Genomic DNA, 21,519 nt, shown 5'->3' with positions numbered 1-21,519 from the left:
ATCAGAGCGAATTGCAAACTTTGTCCTGGTCCACCCTGAATTTCCAAATCCGTCAGCAACATCACGGTAAGTTGAGGCCTTCAAATAGGCCTTGTTGTGTATGCATGGCACTTTAATGGCTCCCTCTGACATGCCTTTAGGACAACAAGGATCCGCCGGGCTTCCAGACAGACTCCCACTGTCTGGTCTTCCCTTGGCACTATCTGAGCTCCTTAGACCTGCTTTGGGTTCAACACTGGCTCTGGTGTTGACTTCAGTTCATGCTCCATCCCCTGTGCTGCTTCCTTTTGCACATACAACTATGCCGTCAAAGTCAGAGGCAGATGTGCAGCTATAGTGCTATCCAGCTCCGAGCAAGCTTTACCTCGCCCAAGATAGCATCTGGCTTCTACTGCTACGCAGCTTTTGGGCAACCCTTTGGATCACGATACTTTGACCCCACTACATGGTAGGTCCCAGACTGTGTATAATTATTTCGGAATGGACTCAGACAATGATAACTATGATGAAGGGGATGGCTATGTTCCCCAGTATGACAAACAAAACTGGTATGATGTTTTTGGCTGGATACATCCCTAGATACAGGCCTTGACTATTAAGGATGGTTGCGATGTGGCAAAATTTGTAATTTGCTTTAGATTGGACATTAGCAACTGTTTAAGACGAGCAGTGGGCACTTGTATGGCCCCTTGGTGCCACTCCTGGTTGAGGCGTATGGGCTTCTCCGGGGATGTGCAGGCATCCTTAATTGACAATCAGTTCCATGGCTCATGGCTTTTTGGCAAAAATTGGAACTTTTCAAGGAGAGCTGAGCCACAACATTTTCCTTGGGCCTTTCTGCTTCCATAATATTTCCACTACCAATTTCACCCTCTTGGTGGCCATGGTAGGGATTTTCTGTTTAGCCAGCACCTGATTCCTCCTAGAGTCCAGCATACCTGTCAGCCTTTTTAATGGCCTGAGTTCTTAGAGACAACATTCAGAACAACAGGGACATCATGCAACTCAGTCCTCCACCACTCCAGCAACCGCAAAACAACTGTGTCCTTACTGGCACACGGGCACCCTTTCGGAGGCAGGAGCTGATATTTCACCCAACGATGGCAGGCATCATGACAGACAAGTGAGCCCTCCAAATTGCTCATCCTTGTTACGCCTTTCTTTCCACTCTGTCATACCTTCACCACCATCACAGTGGCTGACGAAGGACCACCTGCCCAACTTGCTGGAGGAAGCGTGGGCAATTTAAACAAGGGGACCAAAGAGCAGTTAATGACTGTGGAAGTAGTTACTGGGTGTTATTCCCTCTACAGCTTTGTGTATGATGCAGCTTATCACCTGTGAGAGTATCCAGGCATTGGAGCAGAAGGATGGAGACCTTCGTCATATTTAAGATCTTCAGCATCTATGCCTTTCTGCAAAAGTACAAATTCAAGGTGCTCACACTTGTCCAGGTCCTGTCTGCGCTAGATCCCAGGGACTGGATGGGGCATTGGATCTGCAGGTTGCTTATTTTCATATTCTTGTTATGCAGGTCCACAGGTGCCTTCAGTTCAGAGGGCCAGGACCATTTTCAGTTCACAGTGCTCCTTATTGGGTTCACCAGTGCCCCTTGGGTGTTTATGAAAGTGATGCCGGTTGTCGCAGCAAAAGTGAAACCAGTCTTTGCCTACTGCGATGAATGACTGCTGAAGGAAGGCTCAGCTCAAGTAGTCGCCAGCCACCTCCAGACGACAGCGAACCTCATAACGTTATTTTGGCTCATTATCGAGGTGCCGAAGACACACATGACTCCTTCACAGACTCTCCTTTTCTTAGCAGCTCTTCTGAATTCTGTATGCTTTTGTGCCTTTCTCATGAACGTAGAGACATTTGGGCTATGATCCTGATGTTTTCGGACTGGATCTCGGTGTTAAGGATGCTGAGGCTCTTGAGGGGTGCTGGCCTCCTGTATCCTGCTGGCCAAACGTACAAGATGGCACATGCTGGCTCTGAAATGGGAACTCGAAGTGGGCTTAACATTAGGGAAATCTGTTGGATTGTTCCCTGATCTAGATGGAGACTGCAAAAGATCTGCAGTGATTGTTACTGGACCGCAAATTGCCCAGTGACTGGTCCTCTCCCTAATCCTACCAAAGTTGATGGTGGTTACGGTTGCATCACTATTTGGTTGGGGAGGCAAACTGAGAGAAGTGGAGATCAGTAGTCTCAGGTCTACGGTGGAGACTCAGCTCTACATCAGTTTGTTGGTATTGATGGTGATCTGCTAGACATTGAAGGCTTGCACTAGTTGATAAGCTAAATAATGTAGACTGCATTGAACCTCATTGTGAAGATTCTCTTGCACACGAACGTTGCAGGTTTTCTCTCATATGCCCCTGGTACTGTTACTTACTTGATCAAATTGAGCAACCCTTTGTCAATATAGACGGAGAGAGACCGATATATGAACAGTAAATGCTACAAATACTTTCCATAGGTTCCTATATTACCTTCCACAGAGGCCCTGTTTCTAGACAACACATAAAATATTTAACAGTGCCCCATCATGTCTGCATACTCGCCAACAGACCCCGCCATGATCCTAAATCATCTCACGCCAAGCCAGTATTCTTTAGAATATAAATTCTCTAGAATTTATGACAAGCATAAGAGGATATACTGGATAAGACTGTTAGCAGTCTGTACCAGTAATCTTTAATTCTTTGGAATGATGTCCATGGACGATTTCTGAGTAGATGCAATGTCAATTTCATTGAGCTCGCCCCTAGATTGGCATCCTCCTAAAGCCTGGAAAATGTTAGCACATCCTCTGTTTCCTTCGCTTTTAACTGTTTGCAGTCAGTTGCTGGAAATGGGCCAAGTCCCATGTTCTTGGAAAAGGGAGATCGTAATTCATCTTCTAAAAAAGTCTACAGCGCATCCATTAGTGTCCAGCAACTACAGACCCATATCTCAGCTGTCCCCTCCAGTCAAAATCCTGGAAAGAACAAGAAATTTCCAGATTACCTGGAATTTCATTCTCCTTTAGATAAGTGCAATCTGGCTTCAGGCTGTTCTGAATTAGTGCTGGCTGAGTTGTGGATGGTGGGTTGTCTTGGTCAAATGGCAGCTTTGTTTTCACATGATTTGTCGTCTGCCTTTGACATTGTTAATCACTTGAACTTGATTTCAAGGCTTCGGGCCATGTGGATGAGCAGTCAAGCGCTCTACTGCCTACAATCTTATCTAGATGATAGATCACAAGCCATATTTCTCTCTCTTTTTCGATCTGTTTTTAAAGCAGTTGATCATGGGGAGACTCAGGATTCAGCGCTAAGCCCAACCCTTTTTAAGATCTCATTAGAGCATATGGCCTCAGTTTTGTGACCTAGGTGGATATTTTGATTCTCACCTTCGACAGCTCTCATCCAGAGCTATTGGACACATTCAACAACTGTGTAAGGGAGGTCTCAAGCTGGCTAAACAGCAACTCCTTAAAGTTTAATAGCGATAAACCAGTAATTCTTTAATGCTCCATGTGTAAGTCTGTGGTCAGGCTTCCCCTTCATTTCTGACATTGAACAAGCATAACTGGTCCAAAAGTGATATCTGCAGTATACAATTTAGAAGTTTATTTTGGTAACCTATCCCTTGAGGACCATGTTAACAAGATTGTGATTTTGCCCTGTTTCATACCTTCTGAAAAATGATACCCTTTCTACCATCATCTAAAGGAGCACTGTTGGTGCAATGTGGGTGGGATTCTAACAGACTTGATTACTATAATGCTCTTTTGAAGGATTGTGTGAATTTTTTTACTCAAGACTGCATGAAGTTCAAGCAGTAGCCACTAGGGTTGCTTTGAATGTGCCCAGACATTCCTCTACTTCTTGAGCCGTGGCTGAGCTCAAATGGCTCCCACTGAAGGAATGGATCACATTTAAATCACTTTGCATTGTTTTTAGAGCAATGCACAATAAAGGTTCCAACTTTCTGCTATGGATATTTAAGCGCTACACACCTGTGTGAAAACTGCACTCATCTGATAGAAACATCTAGCTGCAGATTCCTTACTTTGAATTTACCCAGGTGTCCGACCGGATCGAGAAGATTTTTGCACGAGCAGTACTCCTGCGCGCGATAAGTGGCCTGGATTTGGCTCCTCGTGGCGTTGTCCGTGCCGGAAGTGATGTCAGCGTCACCTTTATAGACGCCCCATTGTCGCGCTGACGTCCGTTCTCTTCTGTCTGCCCCACTTAGCGCTGATCTTGAGAAAGCAACCCCTCTGCTGGTTCTTCCCAGACTTTTTTAGGAAATACCGCCTCCTGGTGTGTAGTGGAATCTCTTTAAGGAAGACCAGTTGTAAACCTTGTGGCATTACGGCCATGTCGGTTACGGACCCACACTTTGTGTTTGTGGTGTCTCGTGATCAACCATGATTTTAAGTCATGCTTGGCCTGCTGGGCCATGGCAACAAAGGCTTTGAGGGAGCGGTCACTGAAGCTGCTAGCAGCCCAGCAGGGGACACTACGTTGCACGACTCCTCGAAGATCCTGCTCAAGAAGGAGGTCGTGAGACTGCTCTAGGATCCCCAAGTAGTCGTCTTTCCATTCCTCGACCGAGAAGGGGAAGAAAAGAAATACAAGAAGTCGACTTTCTTTCGTGCATCGGCCGACGTGACAAAGGCATATCGATGTTCGAGACCCCACCGGCTCGGAAGGGGCCCTTTCAGGTTATGCGCCACCATCTCCGGCTTCGGCTCCGATGGGCCCCCATGAGTACGGTCATGGATCTGGACCGGCGCCGGTCGTGCCACTGCGAACTTCTCCGACACCGAAGCGCCCAACGCCAGCTCCATTCTATTACACAAAGACACGAGGTGGAGCCTCGTCAACTGACGCCATTGCCTGTGCCGATAGGATCCCCTTGTCCTAGGTCGGAGCCAGAGACATTTTCTGAAGGGCTGGCCATGGGAGGAGTTACTGGACCCTTTAGAATACCAGTAAGAAGGTGATATGGACTGGTATGAAGAACTCGGGGATGCCAGAGGTCTGGACACATTCCCAGACACTGATATGCTTTCTTCCCCTACTGTGGCTTTGGAGGAGGCAGCGTCTTATTCCATAAAGCAGCTGAAATCTGGGATCTCGAGTTGCCCTCCGGGGCAGTCAAGACTAACATCTTGATGCAAGTGCTACAACCAGGAGCTTCTGCTTCCAAACCCCTACTTCCTTTTAATGAAGCACAAATAGATGTTCTACTGGGAAACCTTGTCTAAACCCAGCCCAGGGGCTCCTGTGAATATGACAAATGCCCGCCGCCACCGACCTGCACCTGGGGACCCAGAACTTCCTCACCCAACACCCCCCACCCCTGAGCTTGATGGTCCGAGCCTCTACGTCCCATGGCGCATTCCCTGTCGCACCTCCGGGCATGGAATCCAATAGGCTGGATAGCTTGGGAAAGAAAATGTTTTCTTCGATCAGGCTTGCATTGCAGTCTGTGAACACCACATGCTTATTGGGCTGCTACTCCCACACACTCTAGGACATGGTTGAACCAGTGCTGCCACGGTTCCCTGAAGAAGTTTCGGCTGTGCTCTCCCAAGCCGTCAAGGTAGGGAGAGATGCAGTGAAGTTCACCATTATGGGTAGTTTGATATGGCAGACATGACACTGGAGCGCTTTAAGAACTCACGGGCTATGGCCAAGTTCTTGAGCCTCTCAGTTGACCCTCGTCAACCCCAGCCTGCTCATCGCTCATTTTGTGGTTACAAAAGGGGCTTTCAACTGCATCAGCCTAACTCCAGCCACTGTCCCACGTATGCCTCCCAGGCTGCGCGGGGGCGAGGACGCGATTCATAACAGCCCTGTGGGTCAGGCAGCCAGAGGTTGGCCACAGCCCTTTAACACATCCCTCTTCCTCCTCCCCCCGCAGCCTCTAAGCCTTCCTGATCCTGTCCTACAAGATCGTGGGCGTTCAGTTGGTGGCAGAATCAGCCATCATCTCCACCACAGGCAGTCCATCACGTACTCCCTTCCTATCAAATCCTCCCTTTGCCTTCAGCGCACAACCGACTGACGGAGGATCATCTATACTTGCTCTGCAAGGAAGTCACAGCTCTCTTGGCCAAGGGAGCCGTATAAAGGGTTTTGATGTCAGAAGTAGGTGATGGCTGCTATTCTTGCTACTTTCTGTTTCCCAAAAAGAGCAAAGGGCTTCGCCCTAATTTAATTTTAGATCTCAGACCCCTCAACCTGTTCTTCAAGAAGGAGAAGTTCAAGATGCTCACATTGCTTCAGGTCTTGTCTGCCCTGGACCCAGGAAACTGAATGGTAGCGTTGGACTTGCAGGATGCTTATTTTCATCTTCCCGTCCTGCCTATCGGAGTTACCTGCGGCTGCAAGCACTTCCAATTCATCAGGCTCCCTTTTGGCCTTACCACCTCTCCTCAGGTGTTCACCAAGGTGATGGTGGCAGTCGCTGCTCACCTATGCCGATCAGGGGTGCCAGTCTTATCCTATCTCAACGACTGGCTGCTGAAGGTGGGATTGCCCCACCTCCAGACTGCAGCAACACTTCTGCATTTGCTGGGGTTCAGTATCGATGTGCCGAAGTAACACCTAACTCTCTTACATGCGTCCATTCATCTGAGCTGTTCTGGACACTGTGCAGGTTCAGGCTTATCCTCCCGAGCAGCAAGTCGAGGATATTCAGCCTATGATACCGATGTTTCAGCATCTATATTGGATTTTGGTGAGAATGGCTCAAGCTGCTGGGCCTCATGGCCTCCGGCATCCCGCTACTGACACATGCCAGATAACATATGCAGGCTCTGCAGTGGGACCTGAAGTTCCAGTGGGCGCAGCACCAGGGGAATCTCTCAGACATGGCCCAGATCTCGGAGGGAACTGCAAAAGACTTGCGGTGGTGGCTTATGAACTGTGATTTATTCAGAGGCAGACCCCTCTCCCTTCCAGATCTCGCAGCAGTGACAGATTTGTCACTTCTGGTATTGGGTGGCCATCTGGGAGGGGCGGTGGCCAGAGGACTCTGGTCTCCGGCGGAATCTGGACTCCAGCGGAATCTGGACTCCATAAAAACATGCTGGTCCTCCGGGCGATCAAACTGGCATTGAACACCTTCCACCCTCCATCAAGGGAACGATGATACAGGTTTTCACAAATAACACCACGCCATGTGGTACTGCGACAAACAGGGCGGGTGGGGTCATGGACTCTAGGCCAAGAGACCTTGCGTCTCTGGAAGTGGCTGGAACAACAGGGCGTATCCCTGGTGGTTCAACATTTGGCAGGTACCCTGAAACCCAGAGCGGGTGAACTCGGCTATCAATGCCTAGCGGATCACGAATGGCGTCTCCATCCGGAGGTGACACAAGGTCTCTTTCAGCAGTGGGGGAGAGCCTTGGTTAGATCGGTTTGCCTCCTCCTAGAACGTTCAATATCAGAAGTTTTGTGCACTGGAGTTTCCAAGGTGGCTCTCTCTTGAGGACGCCTTAGGTCTCGATTTGAGCTCGGGCCTCCTGTAAACCTTTCGGCCCATCCCACTTCTGCCCAGAGTTCTCAAGAAGATCAGGAATGACCAGGTCCAAGTCATCCTTGTGGCTCTGGACTAGGCACAGAGAGTCTGGTATTCCGAGCTTCTAAGCATGAGCATTGATCCTCTGACTAAGCATGAGCATCGATCCTCTGAACAGGCTGCCCCTTTGTGAGGATTTTCCATTGCAGCAGCAGGGGAAAGTTCACCACCCGAACCTGTCAAATCTATGCCTTCTTGTATGGAGATTCAGTAGTAATAGTTGACTGCTTTTGACCTGCCTCCTGAAATCTGCAATGTTAACTTGGCAGCCAGACGTCCCTACACCAAGACGGTGTATGCCTGGTAATGAAAGAAATGTATATCATATTGTACAGAAATGTCTCTTGACCCTCTTTTTGCATCCCTTTTGGATATTTTACATTTTATTTTTACCCTTACCCAGCAGCGCTCTGCTCTGGGCACTCCGAAAGGGTAACTTTCAGCCTTATCTGCCTTCCTGCAGCTGCCGGACTACACCTATTTATTCAAATCACACGTTGTAAAAACATTTCTGAAAGGTGATGAACATATATTCCCATCTTCCTCTTTCATTATGCCTCAGTGGTTACAACATTCCTGATGTGTGCTCCCTTTGAGTCTTTACATAATTGTCCTCTCAGGCTGCTTACCAACAAAACAGCCTTTCTCGTGGAAGTAGCGTCTGGCCGGAGGGTAAATGAGCTGCAGGCTGTGCCGTCTAAACCTCCTTTTCTCTCGGTCTTTCCAGACCAACTGGTACTTCGCACTAGGGCCTCTTTCCTACCAAAATCGATTACAGCATTTCATGTGGGCCAATCTTTAATCTTTCTCCACTTTCTACGCTCCTCCGTGTCCCTCAAAAGAAGAGGAGCTACATCCATCCAGGCAGATTTTCCCACGCATGGGTATAAGCACCCTACCTTTTGGCTGTTATGCCTACTTTAGGGGTGACTTACCTATACTACATGCAGTGTTTTGCTGGCATGGCGCACAGATGTGTGTGCCATGTCGACTTCATTTTTCTCTGCACCAAGGCACACAGGCTGCAATGGCAGTTTGCATGAGCTTGCTGAGGAGTCCCTTAAGGTGGAATAATTCGTGCTCCAGCCTTGGGCACACTCTTTAGTTCCAAGGTCCTATGTACTAGGGCCACCACTTACTTGGGACTTGCAAGGATCCTAAATGGGTGCCAATTGTCCAGCAGTCGTGCAGTTAATGGAAGAACACTGGTTCTTTGGGCCTGGTTCGCAGGAACCCAATACACTTTCAGTCAACATTGCACCAGATACCAGACAAAAAGTGGGGAAGTGGTGTTACCGAGCCCAGTTTCTCACACATCCCTGAAGGCAGAATTCTATAACCAGTAATCCTAGCTTATGCAGTTTGCATTGCTCTGTTATACACGCAGCAGCATTTTCAGTTGCACTAAATGGATCTCAGCTTTTATGGACATTTAGTAAGGTATTACATAGCCTACTCCCAGTCAGCATCATCCAGTGCCCCCAAATCTAGTTACCATTTACCTCAGTTTGTCTATTGTGGGCACATTTTATTTTTTTGAAACTATTTTTATTGCATTTCCAACAGAACAAACAAAATAAGATAAATGCATTACAGGCCAACCATTATTCCAACAATAAATCCTAAGATTCCCTTTAGTGCGGTGTGTATATGGCCCTTGTAAACAATAACGCACTATCTGGTGGTTAGCTTGTTCAGTGTCTTGGATCCTTCAAAAGTTACCAAGCTTGCTTGTCAATGCGGCATACAATAGAAACTGGCGCCTTCATGGAAGCCAAATGAATCTACCAGGGCCGAGAAGGACAGAGTTTGACCATTTTGGAATAAGTCCCCTAGGTGTTGAATGCATCTTGGGTACAAAGTTACAGCTCCTGGCCAGTAATGCAGATGCGCTGGGTCCATAGTCCAATTTAAAGGCTAGGCAGAAAAGGGAGCATGGGGCTAGTAAGTTGTAATTTCTTGCAAGGCAGGTAAGTGCTGCCTAAAATAAGCATGGTAAATCTGGTTTGAGCTGGGTCCCAGGGAGTGCTAGCGTCAAGAGTGATGCCTGTAGTTTGGCCAGTGCTGGCAGGGGCTCCATTGCTGGTGCAAAGAGAATGGCAGATTAAGTGCATCACTGTCTTGCACCCCTGCCAACTGGGATGGAGTCCAATAGCTGTCTCCCATTGCACTTGGATTGTTTGGCTCGTGTATAGTAAGTGTATCAAATAGATGAGGTGGTGCCCTAGCCAATTCACGTTAATACGCCAAATAATTATTCCCACCTGAGCGTATTGAAGGCTCTAGGCCCTCTTTCCTGGGCTGCCTCTATGACTGTAGAGCTGACAGATATTGAGGGTTGTTTTCTTGCCAGAGACTAGGGAGGCATCCCTCACCTGCATCCGTCTTATTGAGCTTCTTCAGTTTGTAGCAAGCTAACCCATGTGCGTCTTGTAGAGCTTGGCCGGCACGCCGTCTGTCCCAGTGGCCTTCCCCATTGCCAGCCCCAGTATGGCTGCCCACTCATCTTGGACTGTAATGGGAGCATCCAACTCTTCCTGGTCCTCTGAAGAGAGTCCGGAGAGAGGAGTGGCTTCTAAGTAAGAATGCGAAGTGGCGCAAGGGGTCTCCGCCAGGAAGCGGGGGAGGCTCAATTGGACTGAGTAGTAAGTGGTATAAGCATATTTTTTGTGTGTGGAGTTAAGTGGCAGACTATTCACTGACAGAAACTATATTGGGTTGCCTGTTCGCTCTGTTTATGAGCCATGCTAGGAGGCGGCCTGGCTTATTACCCTGAGTGGAAACTGAGGGACACAGATCAAAAGAGGGGGAAACTATCCTGTCCAAGCATGCATATACATTGTGTTGGGGAATAGTAGACGTAGAGTTTAAACCCTTGCCCCCCTCCCCCCAGGTTATGAGGGCACCAAGCATCTGTCAGGGATCACTGTTGGAGCCATGTCGCCAAGCTCCAAGCATTAGTGAATATGGAATTATTAGGAAGGGCGAGTGGGCCAAGGTGGGGGTCTAACACACAATTGAGGGTGACCAATATGCAGCCAACTGAGAGGACTTTCCGGTCGCTCTGGAGGAAGCAGAGATTGCCATGGGCCACCTACGGGCATCCCAGGCTTACATTGTGGCTGGGACTCCTTGAAGTCCATGAAGTATCATCATGTGTCTCGTCCTAGAGTAGCCTACACGAGAAGGCTTGTGCTACAGAAGATGGTCTTCTGTCTGTGCAAGGTGGGAGGGGGTCACTCAAGGAGGTGAGTCATGTTCACATGGTGGAGTTGAGGTGGAGATCGTTGCATCGGAGTCCTCCTATAAGGAGTTTTAGAAGTCACTATGGGGTTCCAGTACTGTACTGGCTGCATCCAGGTCAGAGCTGTGTCTACTCCTAACTTGTTCCAGGGGTGCTGCAGCTACTAAGGAGGATCTACCCAGACCCCTCCAGAAGCGGCAGCAGCCAGACCTGTGCTCTTTTCTCTCCAAGGGGCAGGCAGTTGCGTAGGAGAGGCCCAAAACTCCACCAAATCCTAGGCATCAGAGGTGTCTGTAATAAAGTGAGCCTTGTTATCTAAGATGATCTTCGGTTTAGTCAAGAAGAGGAGAGCGTATTTGAAAATTGCATGTTGCCAGTGTATAGTCCTGGAAGAGAAATATTCACTGATTGCTTTTCAGAAGAGTCATATTGTCTTGCTTTTTTGAGGACCTTAAAACAAAGGCTTTTTGCCACTATTGGGTGTGGGGGTGCCGAGCTGACACTCAAGCCCTCTCCATGGAGAAGAATGATGTGATGTCCTGAGGGGCCAACAGAGCTTTGAAACAAGACTCCAAATCACCATGTTGGGGCATTCACTGCCCTCTGGAAGATCCAAAACTCTGATTTTACTGTGCTGGACTTGCACTTCACAGTCTGCACAGTGTTAAAAAAATGGATGTGTTCCTTGAGGTCTGAGTTGTTTTTTAAGGTCAAGTGTGTGTGGCTGGAGTTCAGGGAGCGTCTTCTCTTACTGGGTCACCTGTGAGTATGCATTGGTAGTCGTGCAGGCTTTTAACATATTTAGACACTGCATCCACCTTCACCTCTAGACAAACCCTAAAGGCCTCAATCACCTGAAGGACATTTAGCTTATCTGGGTTCTCTTTGGAGGCATTGGGGTGGGTAACATCTAGGGTAACTGAAGACTCTGGGGTCCCTGACTTAAAATGTTTTGTCCGCCTACTTAGGACAGCGAAAGAAATCCAGGTAGTCCAGTTGAATGTTTAGCCTGCTTTCCTCTGGCACTCCCCACGTGGTCCCCGCGGAGGGATGCAGGCTGCACGAGCCTCAGGATCTCAGTGGGATCACTCTCCTATGCAGGAGACCAGTATATCCAGATGGAGCCTTAGGGGCCCCAGTAGCCTGCCCAGCAGCAAGGGGGTGGTGTCGGGGGAATTCCCTGCTCATCCAATATTCAGATTCTGGGACCTACTGGAAGGGGTCCCCTGGCCGTAGATATTTCAGAGTCTCGCTGGTGGTCCGGAAACCGCAATCATGGCCAGCAAAGAAGAATAGGTTCTACAAGTCTGCTCCCTCTGTGGCCCAGCCATTTGCTTGTGCGGCAAGGTCATTGTCTAAGCTCCTCTCCCTCCCAGGAGTATCTAGTTGGCCACAGCTGCAGTTGTACAGCGCTCAAGGTATGGCCAGAAGTGCGCCGATACCCGACGCTGATTTTTGCTGGGGTAGCAAGGTATGGGCTGGACTCCTCCAGTGAGACGTGGCTGGGAGCTCGAGGTTAAGCGACCACCATGTTGCCTACGCAAGCCCGCCCCCATTAGGGGCCTGTTGTTATTGAGTATTGTTTTAGAAGTCATCAAGATGGGCCTTCTTGGCAGTGATACAAACAGTAACTTACTTTCCACGGGCAAACCCTACGATCTCTGCATCACCTTGCATTTTCACAGCTAGGGTGTGTTGGAATATTTAGGCATCAGATCAGGGGAATCTATTGAGCTTAATCGCCACATTAGAAATAAATGAAATGGTGTGGGGAGGGTGTGGGGGGACTTTGAACGTTTTGTGAGGGCGAGGAGAGTGTTGAGCTCCCAGTTTAGGCTAAAGGAAGTTTTAGTGTGACTGGAGTGACGCAGAAAAAGTCTGATTTTGTGGTTGAAATAATTTGAACTTTGGGACTGAGTGGTATAGAAGATTTCGGCCTCTGATCCCCTTTACCTTCTCGAGATGGTGATGTGGTTGGCTACAAAATGCTTGAATGTTTGCAAAACCTCACTCTTATGTGGAAAGAGAATTTTTCTTACTAGAGATTTCCTATGTATGTCATTGGTTGCGTAATAGTATATATTCAGTTTTTTTCCAGCAAGTCTGTTAAAGGACACATTTTATTCTTACCATAGTCCTCCTTAATCCAGTCTTCGACATCACATTGGACTATTGCCAAACTGGACATACTCTGCCTATATTTTTCTTTGCTAAATTACTGTGGAGCATTGCACACCACACTTTGAATGTGACATGCACATGAGATTGATCAACCAACCCTTATTTACATTAGTTTTCGTCTTGTTCTTGGTAGCTGTGATGTCAGAGGCCAAGATGGGATGAACTGGGGGGTTTTCTGCCTTGCTCGTGAGGTAGGAAGAAACCCGTAGAATTTTTGTACCACGCTTCATCATTATTTTTCGGCACTAAAGTAAGTAGCCGGTGCAAAACTTAAAAATACTGGAGGAGTTAGGGTCCCAGTTAGTGAGTGTCAACAAAACACTTGTTAAAAGAATGGTGTGTGTCCTAGCCATATGAAGTGGTTTTTGTAAGTAGATTGAGTGTGAAGGTCATTTCTTTTGTGATGAAACTAAGACTGTTTACTGAATACTGGCCTTTGCCAAAGGTTTTCCAGAAGTGTTACTGTATCATAACCCTTACGTTCTGTAATGTACTCGCAAGATAAGCATATATGTTTTACTTTAGCTACTCAAGAGCCACAGTTGTTCAAAAATGATATGTTTAAGTAATTGTTATATTTTACTTGCTCATCATGGTTTGCATGCTCCATTTTACAACTCACTCTAAATTTGTCAAAGAACGCATGAGATGTCACCTTGATTTACTTTTCTACGAATCATGTTTTTCTAACACTGTTATCACAGTGGAGCCATTGGCTGATCCTTGCATGATATCAAGTACACCTCATGTTCAGATTTCTAGCACTGTTATCACGGTGGAGCCATTGGCTGATCCTTGCATGATATCAAGTACACCTCATGTTCAGATGACTACCAAAGTGTACCAGCACAAACTTTAAAGAATATGATTGATTTCTTTTTTAATCAGATGAGTTGCAGAATGTACAATCAGAAAATAATGAGACAAAACACGATATTCAGAAGTTGCATAAAGACTTGTTTGAAGCCCAGGAGTTGGCCAGAACAAGTAAACAGAAATGTGTTGAACTTCAAGGTGAGATCAAACCTAATACCATATGTAAGGGGGCTCATCAGAAAGTAAAATAATGTGCATGGCGCTCAATAGGTAATTGTTGTCTTTACTGAAGGTAAAGGAAATAGCAAAAGCAGGTGAGTCTAGTATGGCTTTTATTGATGAAATATTTACGTGTTGGTGTGCTAAGTTTTTTTTTCTCTGTCGTAAGATAAATTATTCAAATAATGTTCTTTCCAAAAAGCAATACTTGGTCATTTTTATCTGTGGTGGCAAAAGTGCGTAAGGCTTTAGGTATAAGCTATTTTTTTATATTATTAAGTTAACTGTCATCCTACAGGAGGCTTTGATAATTCTAAAGATTTTTTTTAAACGAGCTAAGCATTCGTTAATGGTAGTCCCGATGTTTTGTTCAGGGAATTTTTACGACTTTATAGCATAAACAGCAAAATCCATATTGATCAGAAATTACATTTCAGTTGAGCTACATACTTGTCCATGATAAATGCTTAGCAAATAGGCGAATGTAGGTGCTTTTTCTATATTGTTTTTCTTCTTTAATCCATTGTATTGACATTTTATGGAAAAATCCATTATTTAACAACAAAACCTTTGGATTCCCCCACACTTAGGTGTTAATATACATTCACAGCATGACTCTGGGGTGCACTCTTCTCTCTTGCATGGTTTGGCCACCTTCTTTTTGTCGATCAGATATTCAACTTGACACATATTTCATGCTAAGTAAGGGTCCCCGCAACGGACACATGTATTGAGACCTTGTCAATCAAAGTGCCCATGCAGTATTCCCTGTATCTTCACATGTTTTTGCGAATAAGCTCTTGCATTATATTGCCACACAGCCACTCCTGGACCATTGGGGCTTCCTGCTAATGTTTAGCAATGTCAACTGTGACTGACATGAACAAAGTTAACACTGTTATGACACCTATGGTCAATTGAAGGTCTTGATCTTACCCAAATGGAGCACCTTGGAATCTAGCTCCGGTTTACTGGCCAGCACTTCATATTTTTTCCTACCTCCCAATATTATTCTTGGATCACCCTACAGCTCCATACAGTGAGGAAAATAAATACCTTCTTCGGTGAGACATCTCCAGACAGTTAGGGAGAAGATGCAGCAAATCTTTTGAAGTTTGTCTCTAATAAAGTGCACATGATGTACATAATTAAACAGGATCAATTTTAGCTTGCTTTGCAATTGCCACATTCTTGGGTGCCATCTTGGCCTCTCATAATTTCTTATCATATGGTTTGACCAGGTGTTTTATCCATAATGTCATTGATTTGTTTGCATTATTTATAATTGGACTCCTAATTTTTTTTTTCAAAACAACGTAATCTGTTGTCAGCTTTGCTTCCAACAAATGTTCAAATCCTTCTTCCTCAGCGTCCACCTGTTCAAGGCTGGTATCCATCCTGAGCAGCCTGCCAATTCTTCCTAGAATACTTCCCACCTTGTTAATCCAACTCCTAAGAACTATGATATAATTAAGTCTTTTCTGGGCCCATCAACTGTAAAAAAGTGGTAATGGTCCCTCTGACTCATAAAGTGCTACATTTATTACAGTCACTTGATTAGCCTAGTCAATACAAAGTTGATTGGAAATAACCAGATCAACAGTGTATACCTAATGGTAACCAATTCCTCTGTGGACAAGTAACCAAATATAATCACCTAAGATCCCCTTACTTTGATGAAAAAAGTTTACCATTGTTATGGATGCAAAGTTTTGGAGCGCATCCTTGAACCTCAGCTGAGCAGCTACCTTATACAGAGCGATCCTAATCATTACAGGAATCGAACATTTGACCTAGTGTTGTTTGTCAATCCACAGATGAGTAACAGGACCAAATGCAGATGCTGGAAATCCTGTTTTTTTGCTTGTCATGTGAATGTTATAGCATTGGAAGTTCTCATTTCCAAGATGTAACTTTGCTGTCTGCCCCATTTTTGAACCCTCTGCTGAGGGTATCACTAAGTTATCACAGTTTAATTTCTGGAGCAGAAGGAGAAGCAAAGAAGCTAACCATCTTGATCAGTCTGTATCCCATTCATTGTGAATTTCCTACAAAACAACCAGTTATTAGCATATTGTGATGCCACTGCCTAACATACGTGGGCTTTTTGAGTGATTGCATTACCTGGCACCCTTTACTTTTGTGAAAGATCATGACAGTGCCCTGTTGACTAACATTGGCCACTGGTTCTTTGTACAACAACCTAGCATACTAAAGTGTCAGACCAACATTTTATTTTTCCCAGCACAATCAGCATGCAGCTTTAATAAAGGATATTTTTGACTATGTGTATGCCATAGGTAGCAATCCAAGGGATCCCTGAAGGCTGTTGGTCATAGTTAAGACCTTGTGTAAATGCCAGAGGCTGTTTGTTTGAACTATAAAAAGTAAAACAGTTTTTATATGGGTGTAGAGGGTCTTCATCTTAATCTGTAGCCTATTTTGCAGCCTGGGCAAATGCTTTCATATGTACATTTATTATAGGAGTTGGGCATAGATGCACACAGCCCAGGTGAATTTCCCACTTTAGGAATAACACTGACCAATGCTTCTTTTTAGAGTATCTTAGCCACAAGCCCTTCAGTAGAAGTGCTGGATCTGGACTCCATGTCTTACAAGTAAAGTAGTAGTCTCTAAGTTACCCCTTCCCTTTTTCCTGTCCGCCTTGGCTTTGTCTCAGTCCAGGTCCTGTTACAGCATTGAATCCAACTGCCACCACACATTTCCTTTTGCAGTAGGTATGGGTGTACTTATTCTCTTTAAAGATTGTTATTGGTTTCATTATTGCTAGTTGCTCTGTCCTTACAACCCTTCCATCAAGCTCTCACTGTGGGTCCAGACCTTTTTTCACTAACATGGGTGTTTTAGCTTGTTTATCCATTCTGCCCTAGTGTGGCACATGAATACCTCTATCCTTTACCTTAGTTACAGCAGCTCTCATGCACTGGTGTATACCATAACCGCATGCGTGCTAGCGGTTTTCCCGCTGCACGCTGCGTTTTTAAAAAAGCCGCGTTACATGACGAGCTCAGCTCGTCATCAGCGTGCGAGCGGCGTAACTCATGACGAGCTGAGCTCGTCATGAGTGCCGAAGTGGTTAAGTCCCATGGAAGGCTGGTTAGCCCCCAGTTGGGAAAGTACATTCTGTTGCGCTGGGAGTTAACTGTAGGGTCACTGCAATGCTGTGATAAGTTTTCTAGAATCATCTTCTCTACTCCATTGTGTATTTTGGAGGTTTCCTGACACAAGTATGTGTACTCAGTTAACATTCAGTGATCTTACAGGCTGCATTGTTGGCTGTTATCAAGACAAACTACGGACTGTTGTAAACCTGTACCACCACCCGATGTGTGTGTTTATTAGGGCATGTTGTTGCTCACAGACACTGTCCCTGAGTGTGGAACAGCTTTTGAATGAGGATGGTAATTACACATCTGACCTACTTTTACCCCCAGATTTCCCACGTTAGGAGTATTCACCAGCCACCAGACTGTATCCAGAAATATTTTCAGCAGTACCTCTGCGCACTGGTAGGTGGCCAAGTGCTTCCTTTACCATGGTTCATGCTGGATATGACATGCAGAGCCTACATAGCTGCATCTTCTCCGTACTGACCTCAGTTCCTTTCTTTCATGCCTCTCGATCTCTCTCTTGAAGTCAGTAGACCTTGCAACCCATCCTGCAAATAGCCCTGGCACAACCAGAGTTGGTGGTACCATCTGCAATTCCGAGGCAGATGGAAGAGTTCTGGGAAGCCATGCTCAGACTCTGGGATCTTTACCGGGCCTCAAGGAGCGGCGAAGCCCCCCATCTGGGATACATCCGGTTTGTATGCCATCTGCCTCAGTTGAACCCACCAATGGTATCCCCATCTTCTACACCAACTATGTCTCTGGCACCGCATTCCACGGTGGTTCCCGGAGACTCGTGCCGACTCCATTGACACCAGAAGACAAGGTGCCCATTGTGCTTTCTGGCTCAGAGTAGGCGCCGGTGTGACCTCGACAGATGTCGCTAAATTTCTGTTGCAGTGTCTTTCCCCCCGTGACTTACACCTACTCGGGTGCAGTGGTTCAAGTCCTTCCAGGTGTCCCGCAAGTCCTCCAACCTGTCCTAACCCATGCCTTTCACGATGGTCATGGTTTGGCCAAATTCACTATTCATTGTGATTTGGACACCACCAGTTTCATCGGATGAGCCAATGGTACCAGCGTTGCCAATCTGGTGCCACGCCTGGCTGCAGTCAGCCATTTTTTCAGGCAATATCAAATAGTTTCTTATGGACATTTCCTTTGATGAGACTCGCCTGTTTTGGAAGCAGGCAGATTCTGCTCTGAAGTGGTTCAAGGAGAGCGGGCCATACCCTTCTCCCTGGGATTATCTGCCCCACCTTGCCAGCTGCTTCACCCTTATTGCTCTTTTTATGGCTTCAACAGAGGTCCCCCATACTGTAAGCCAGTTCACCCTCAGTAAGTAGCCCTGCAGTTTCAAGGCCATGGTGCAGACTGTCCCAGGGGTCAAAGTCAACGAGCCACCCATCCCCTTGCCCCCCTCCCAACCACAGCCCCACCTGTCAAACCCTTTTAACATGCTCCTAGAGGAGCCACCTGATTGGAAGCAGATCAGATGATTCTTGTCGGGTTGGCAGACCATAACATCAAACAGATGGGTCATGCAGATGGTCTGAAAGAGGTACACCTTGCCCTTCATTACTACTATACTGCACCTTCCACTGTCTCCAGAACAACGGATGGTGGACTGTCTGTTCGTCTTATGGTAGTAAGTGCAAGCCTTTCGGCCAAAGGGGCTGTTGAGAGGTGGCTACACCAAAAGTAGGGCATGGAATGTTATTCCCACTACATTTTGGTGCCAAAAGAGGACAGAGGCCTTTGTCCAATTTTAGACCTTTGTGCACTCCACACCATTTTTTGGAGGGAAATATTCAAATGCTCGCACTGGCCCAGGTCTTGACTGTCCTCGTCCCTAATGACTGCATGGTGGCATTAGACCTGCAGGGTGCCTCGTTCCATATACTTGTCCTGCACGCCCATCGGTGCTACTTGTGGTTTGTGGTGGCGCAGGAGCTTTTTTAGTTCGCTTTGCTCTCCTTTGGTCTTACCAGTGCACCTAGGGGTGTTAACGAAAATGATGGAGATAGCAACACACCTTAGAAGTTCGAGGGTCTCAGTCTTCCCCTACCTTAACAACTGGCTTTTGGAGGCGTGATGGCGCCAGGCACTTGTCACACACCTACAGACTATGGCGAACCTCCTGTCATGTTTGGGCCTCACTAGCACAGTGAAGCAGTCACACCTGACTCCTCAGATGCTCCCTTTATGAGAGCCAATCTAGAGTCCAGTTTCATGTCCCAACCCCCCCCCCCTCCCCCACCCCCCCCCCCCCCCCCCTGGAAATAGTGATAGTGTCCGGTACAATCAGGCTATGACCCAGTCGGACTCGTAATGTCAGCAGTTCTGAGCATTGGAGGTTCCAAGGTATGTCTCGCTAGGAAATGCGTTCCACTTATAGTGGGACTTGGGACTCCAGAATCCATTACTGCCCAGAGTTCTAAAGAAGCTCAGGACTGACAGGGCCCGAGTCATCCTTGTGACCCATGGATTATGCACAGAGAGTATGGTTTCCAGAGCTGATGGCCTTGAAAATAGGTCCTCTGATCAGGCTGGTCATCTGGGAGTACCTGCTGTCACAGCACCTTCATGCACAGCTGAACATCATCAACCTTCCCAAGGAGGTGGTTGATGTCATCTTGGCAGCCAGGCGTCCTTCGCCAGAAACTGTAAAGGCCTGTTATTTGGAACAATTTGTGGTTTGGCACGGCACAATCCAGATTGACCTCCTCCAGGTCAACTTATCTGATGTTCTGTTCTTTTTGTCTCTTGCCCGATAAGGCTTCGTTTTAGGCACATATAAAGGATCATTTTCCGCTCTTTTGGGCTTTTTGCTGTTGCCAGACCAGCCCTCATTGTAATCACTGGTTGTGATGCGTTTTTCAAAAAGTCTCCAACACTTGTTTCCTCCCTCTCCACTCATGCCACAATGGGACATTAACTTTGTTCTCTTATATTTGATGTGTACTCCCTGTGAACCACTTCATAGATGTCCTTTGTGCCTTCATGCCATCAAGACAGTGTTCCTCGTTGCCATAACATCAATCGGGCGAGTGAGCGAACTGCAGGCTCTTTGTTTTAACCACTTGGATGCTAATGACAAGGGTAACTCGTCATGGAGTTTCCATTGATTTCAATTGAATTAACATTGACGTGCAGGAAGCAGCTTAGCATCCAAGTGGTTACCGTTGTTAACCACCTTCTTTCCTGAGAAACTGGTTCTGCGGATGTAAGCATCCTTCTTGCTTAAAGGTGTGACGTTGTTCCATGTAGGCCGAACTATCACCTTGCCAGCATTCTATGCTCGCCGCACCCTAATGGGAGAAGGAAAGACTCCATCACTCAGACCCCAAAGCAGCACTGAGCTTTTACATTGAGTGGACAGTCAAATCTTTGTGGGGCTCACTGTGACAAAAAAAGCTAAGGCCATGCAGATAAGTGCCATATCCGATTAGATCGAACTCTACATAAAGATCTTCTACGAACTGGCCAAAAAGCAGCCTTCAGAAGGACTGCAAACTTTTTTCCACCAGGGCCAAAGCTTCTATTGCTGTGTCGGCACACAGAGTTCCTGAGGTACTGCTGAAAAAATGTCTGAATCTGGATTCCTGGGGAATATCAAATCTTGAGAAATTTGCAGTTACAGTCTCTATCAGAAAAAACATCACTGAATGTAACTAGTTCACCTAGCTTCCTGAGTGGTGATTGGTCTATGCAGTCATATGTTGTACTCTTATCTGGTTGACTCCCAATTACCAAGTAATTAGGGCCAAGCAGCCTTCACCTGGATAATGTTGACCATTTGTAAGCGCCAGTCAGTGTGGGGCCAAGAACATCCACAAAGTCCTGAAGCTGATACCCAGTTGTATCCACCTTCTGCCTTGGTCACTCCAAAGAATGCCCACTGCTATTGTAGGCATACACAGCAATGATGAAGTAAGTAAAAGCATTTCAGCAGTTCACCAAAATTTGGGAATACAACCTTCCACCCCTACACACATTTATAAACTGAAAAACTGTCATGGTAAGTATGCCATCTTATAATATCAGTCTGACTGCCTAAGACTTTGGAATCCTGAATATGAATAGTTCATAAGAACCATGTCTTCTGCACCTGTCAAGTGTCCTGAAATCGCATTCATCATGAAATAGTTGAGTGCCATGTCACCAAACCCATAACAATGGAAAATTTAGATCATGGAAAAGACTAGGCTATGTGTAAGATGCACTAACTGTCTCCACTCAAGCACTAACTGGGAGCAGGTGTAAAACAAAGAAGGTATGTTATAATTCTTTATGTACACAGGGATGAACAATAACCCAGGACATCAGTGTATATTTTTTGCTAAT

The 21,519-nt window shown here is 46.4% G+C and overlaps 1 protein-coding gene across 8 annotated transcripts in view; it reads left to right on the top strand.

The window, feature by feature from the left end:
* Window positions 1-21,519, top strand: part of SLMAP (sarcolemma associated protein) — a 1,084,481-nt gene that overhangs the window by 758,084 nt on the left and 304,878 nt on the right. For 4 of the 8 annotated variants that reach the window (XM_078661561.1, XM_078661562.1, XM_078661559.1 and 1 more), the window contains one exon: window positions 13,895-14,020. The exons of the other annotated variants lie outside the window; for them this stretch is intronic. In XM_078661561.1, coding sequence (XP_078517687.1) covers window positions 13,895-14,020 — 126 coding nt within the window. The remainder of the gene's footprint in view (window positions 1-13,894; window positions 14,021-21,519) is intronic. 8 annotated transcript variants of the gene reach the window in all.

Source organism: Lissotriton helveticus, chromosome 9, assembly GCF_964261635.1.
Source record: "Lissotriton helveticus chromosome 9, aLisHel1.1, whole genome shotgun sequence".
NCBI lineage: Eukaryota > Metazoa > Chordata > Amphibia > Caudata > Salamandridae > Lissotriton > Lissotriton helveticus.
This window is presented reverse-complemented; position numbering and strand designations above follow the sequence as displayed.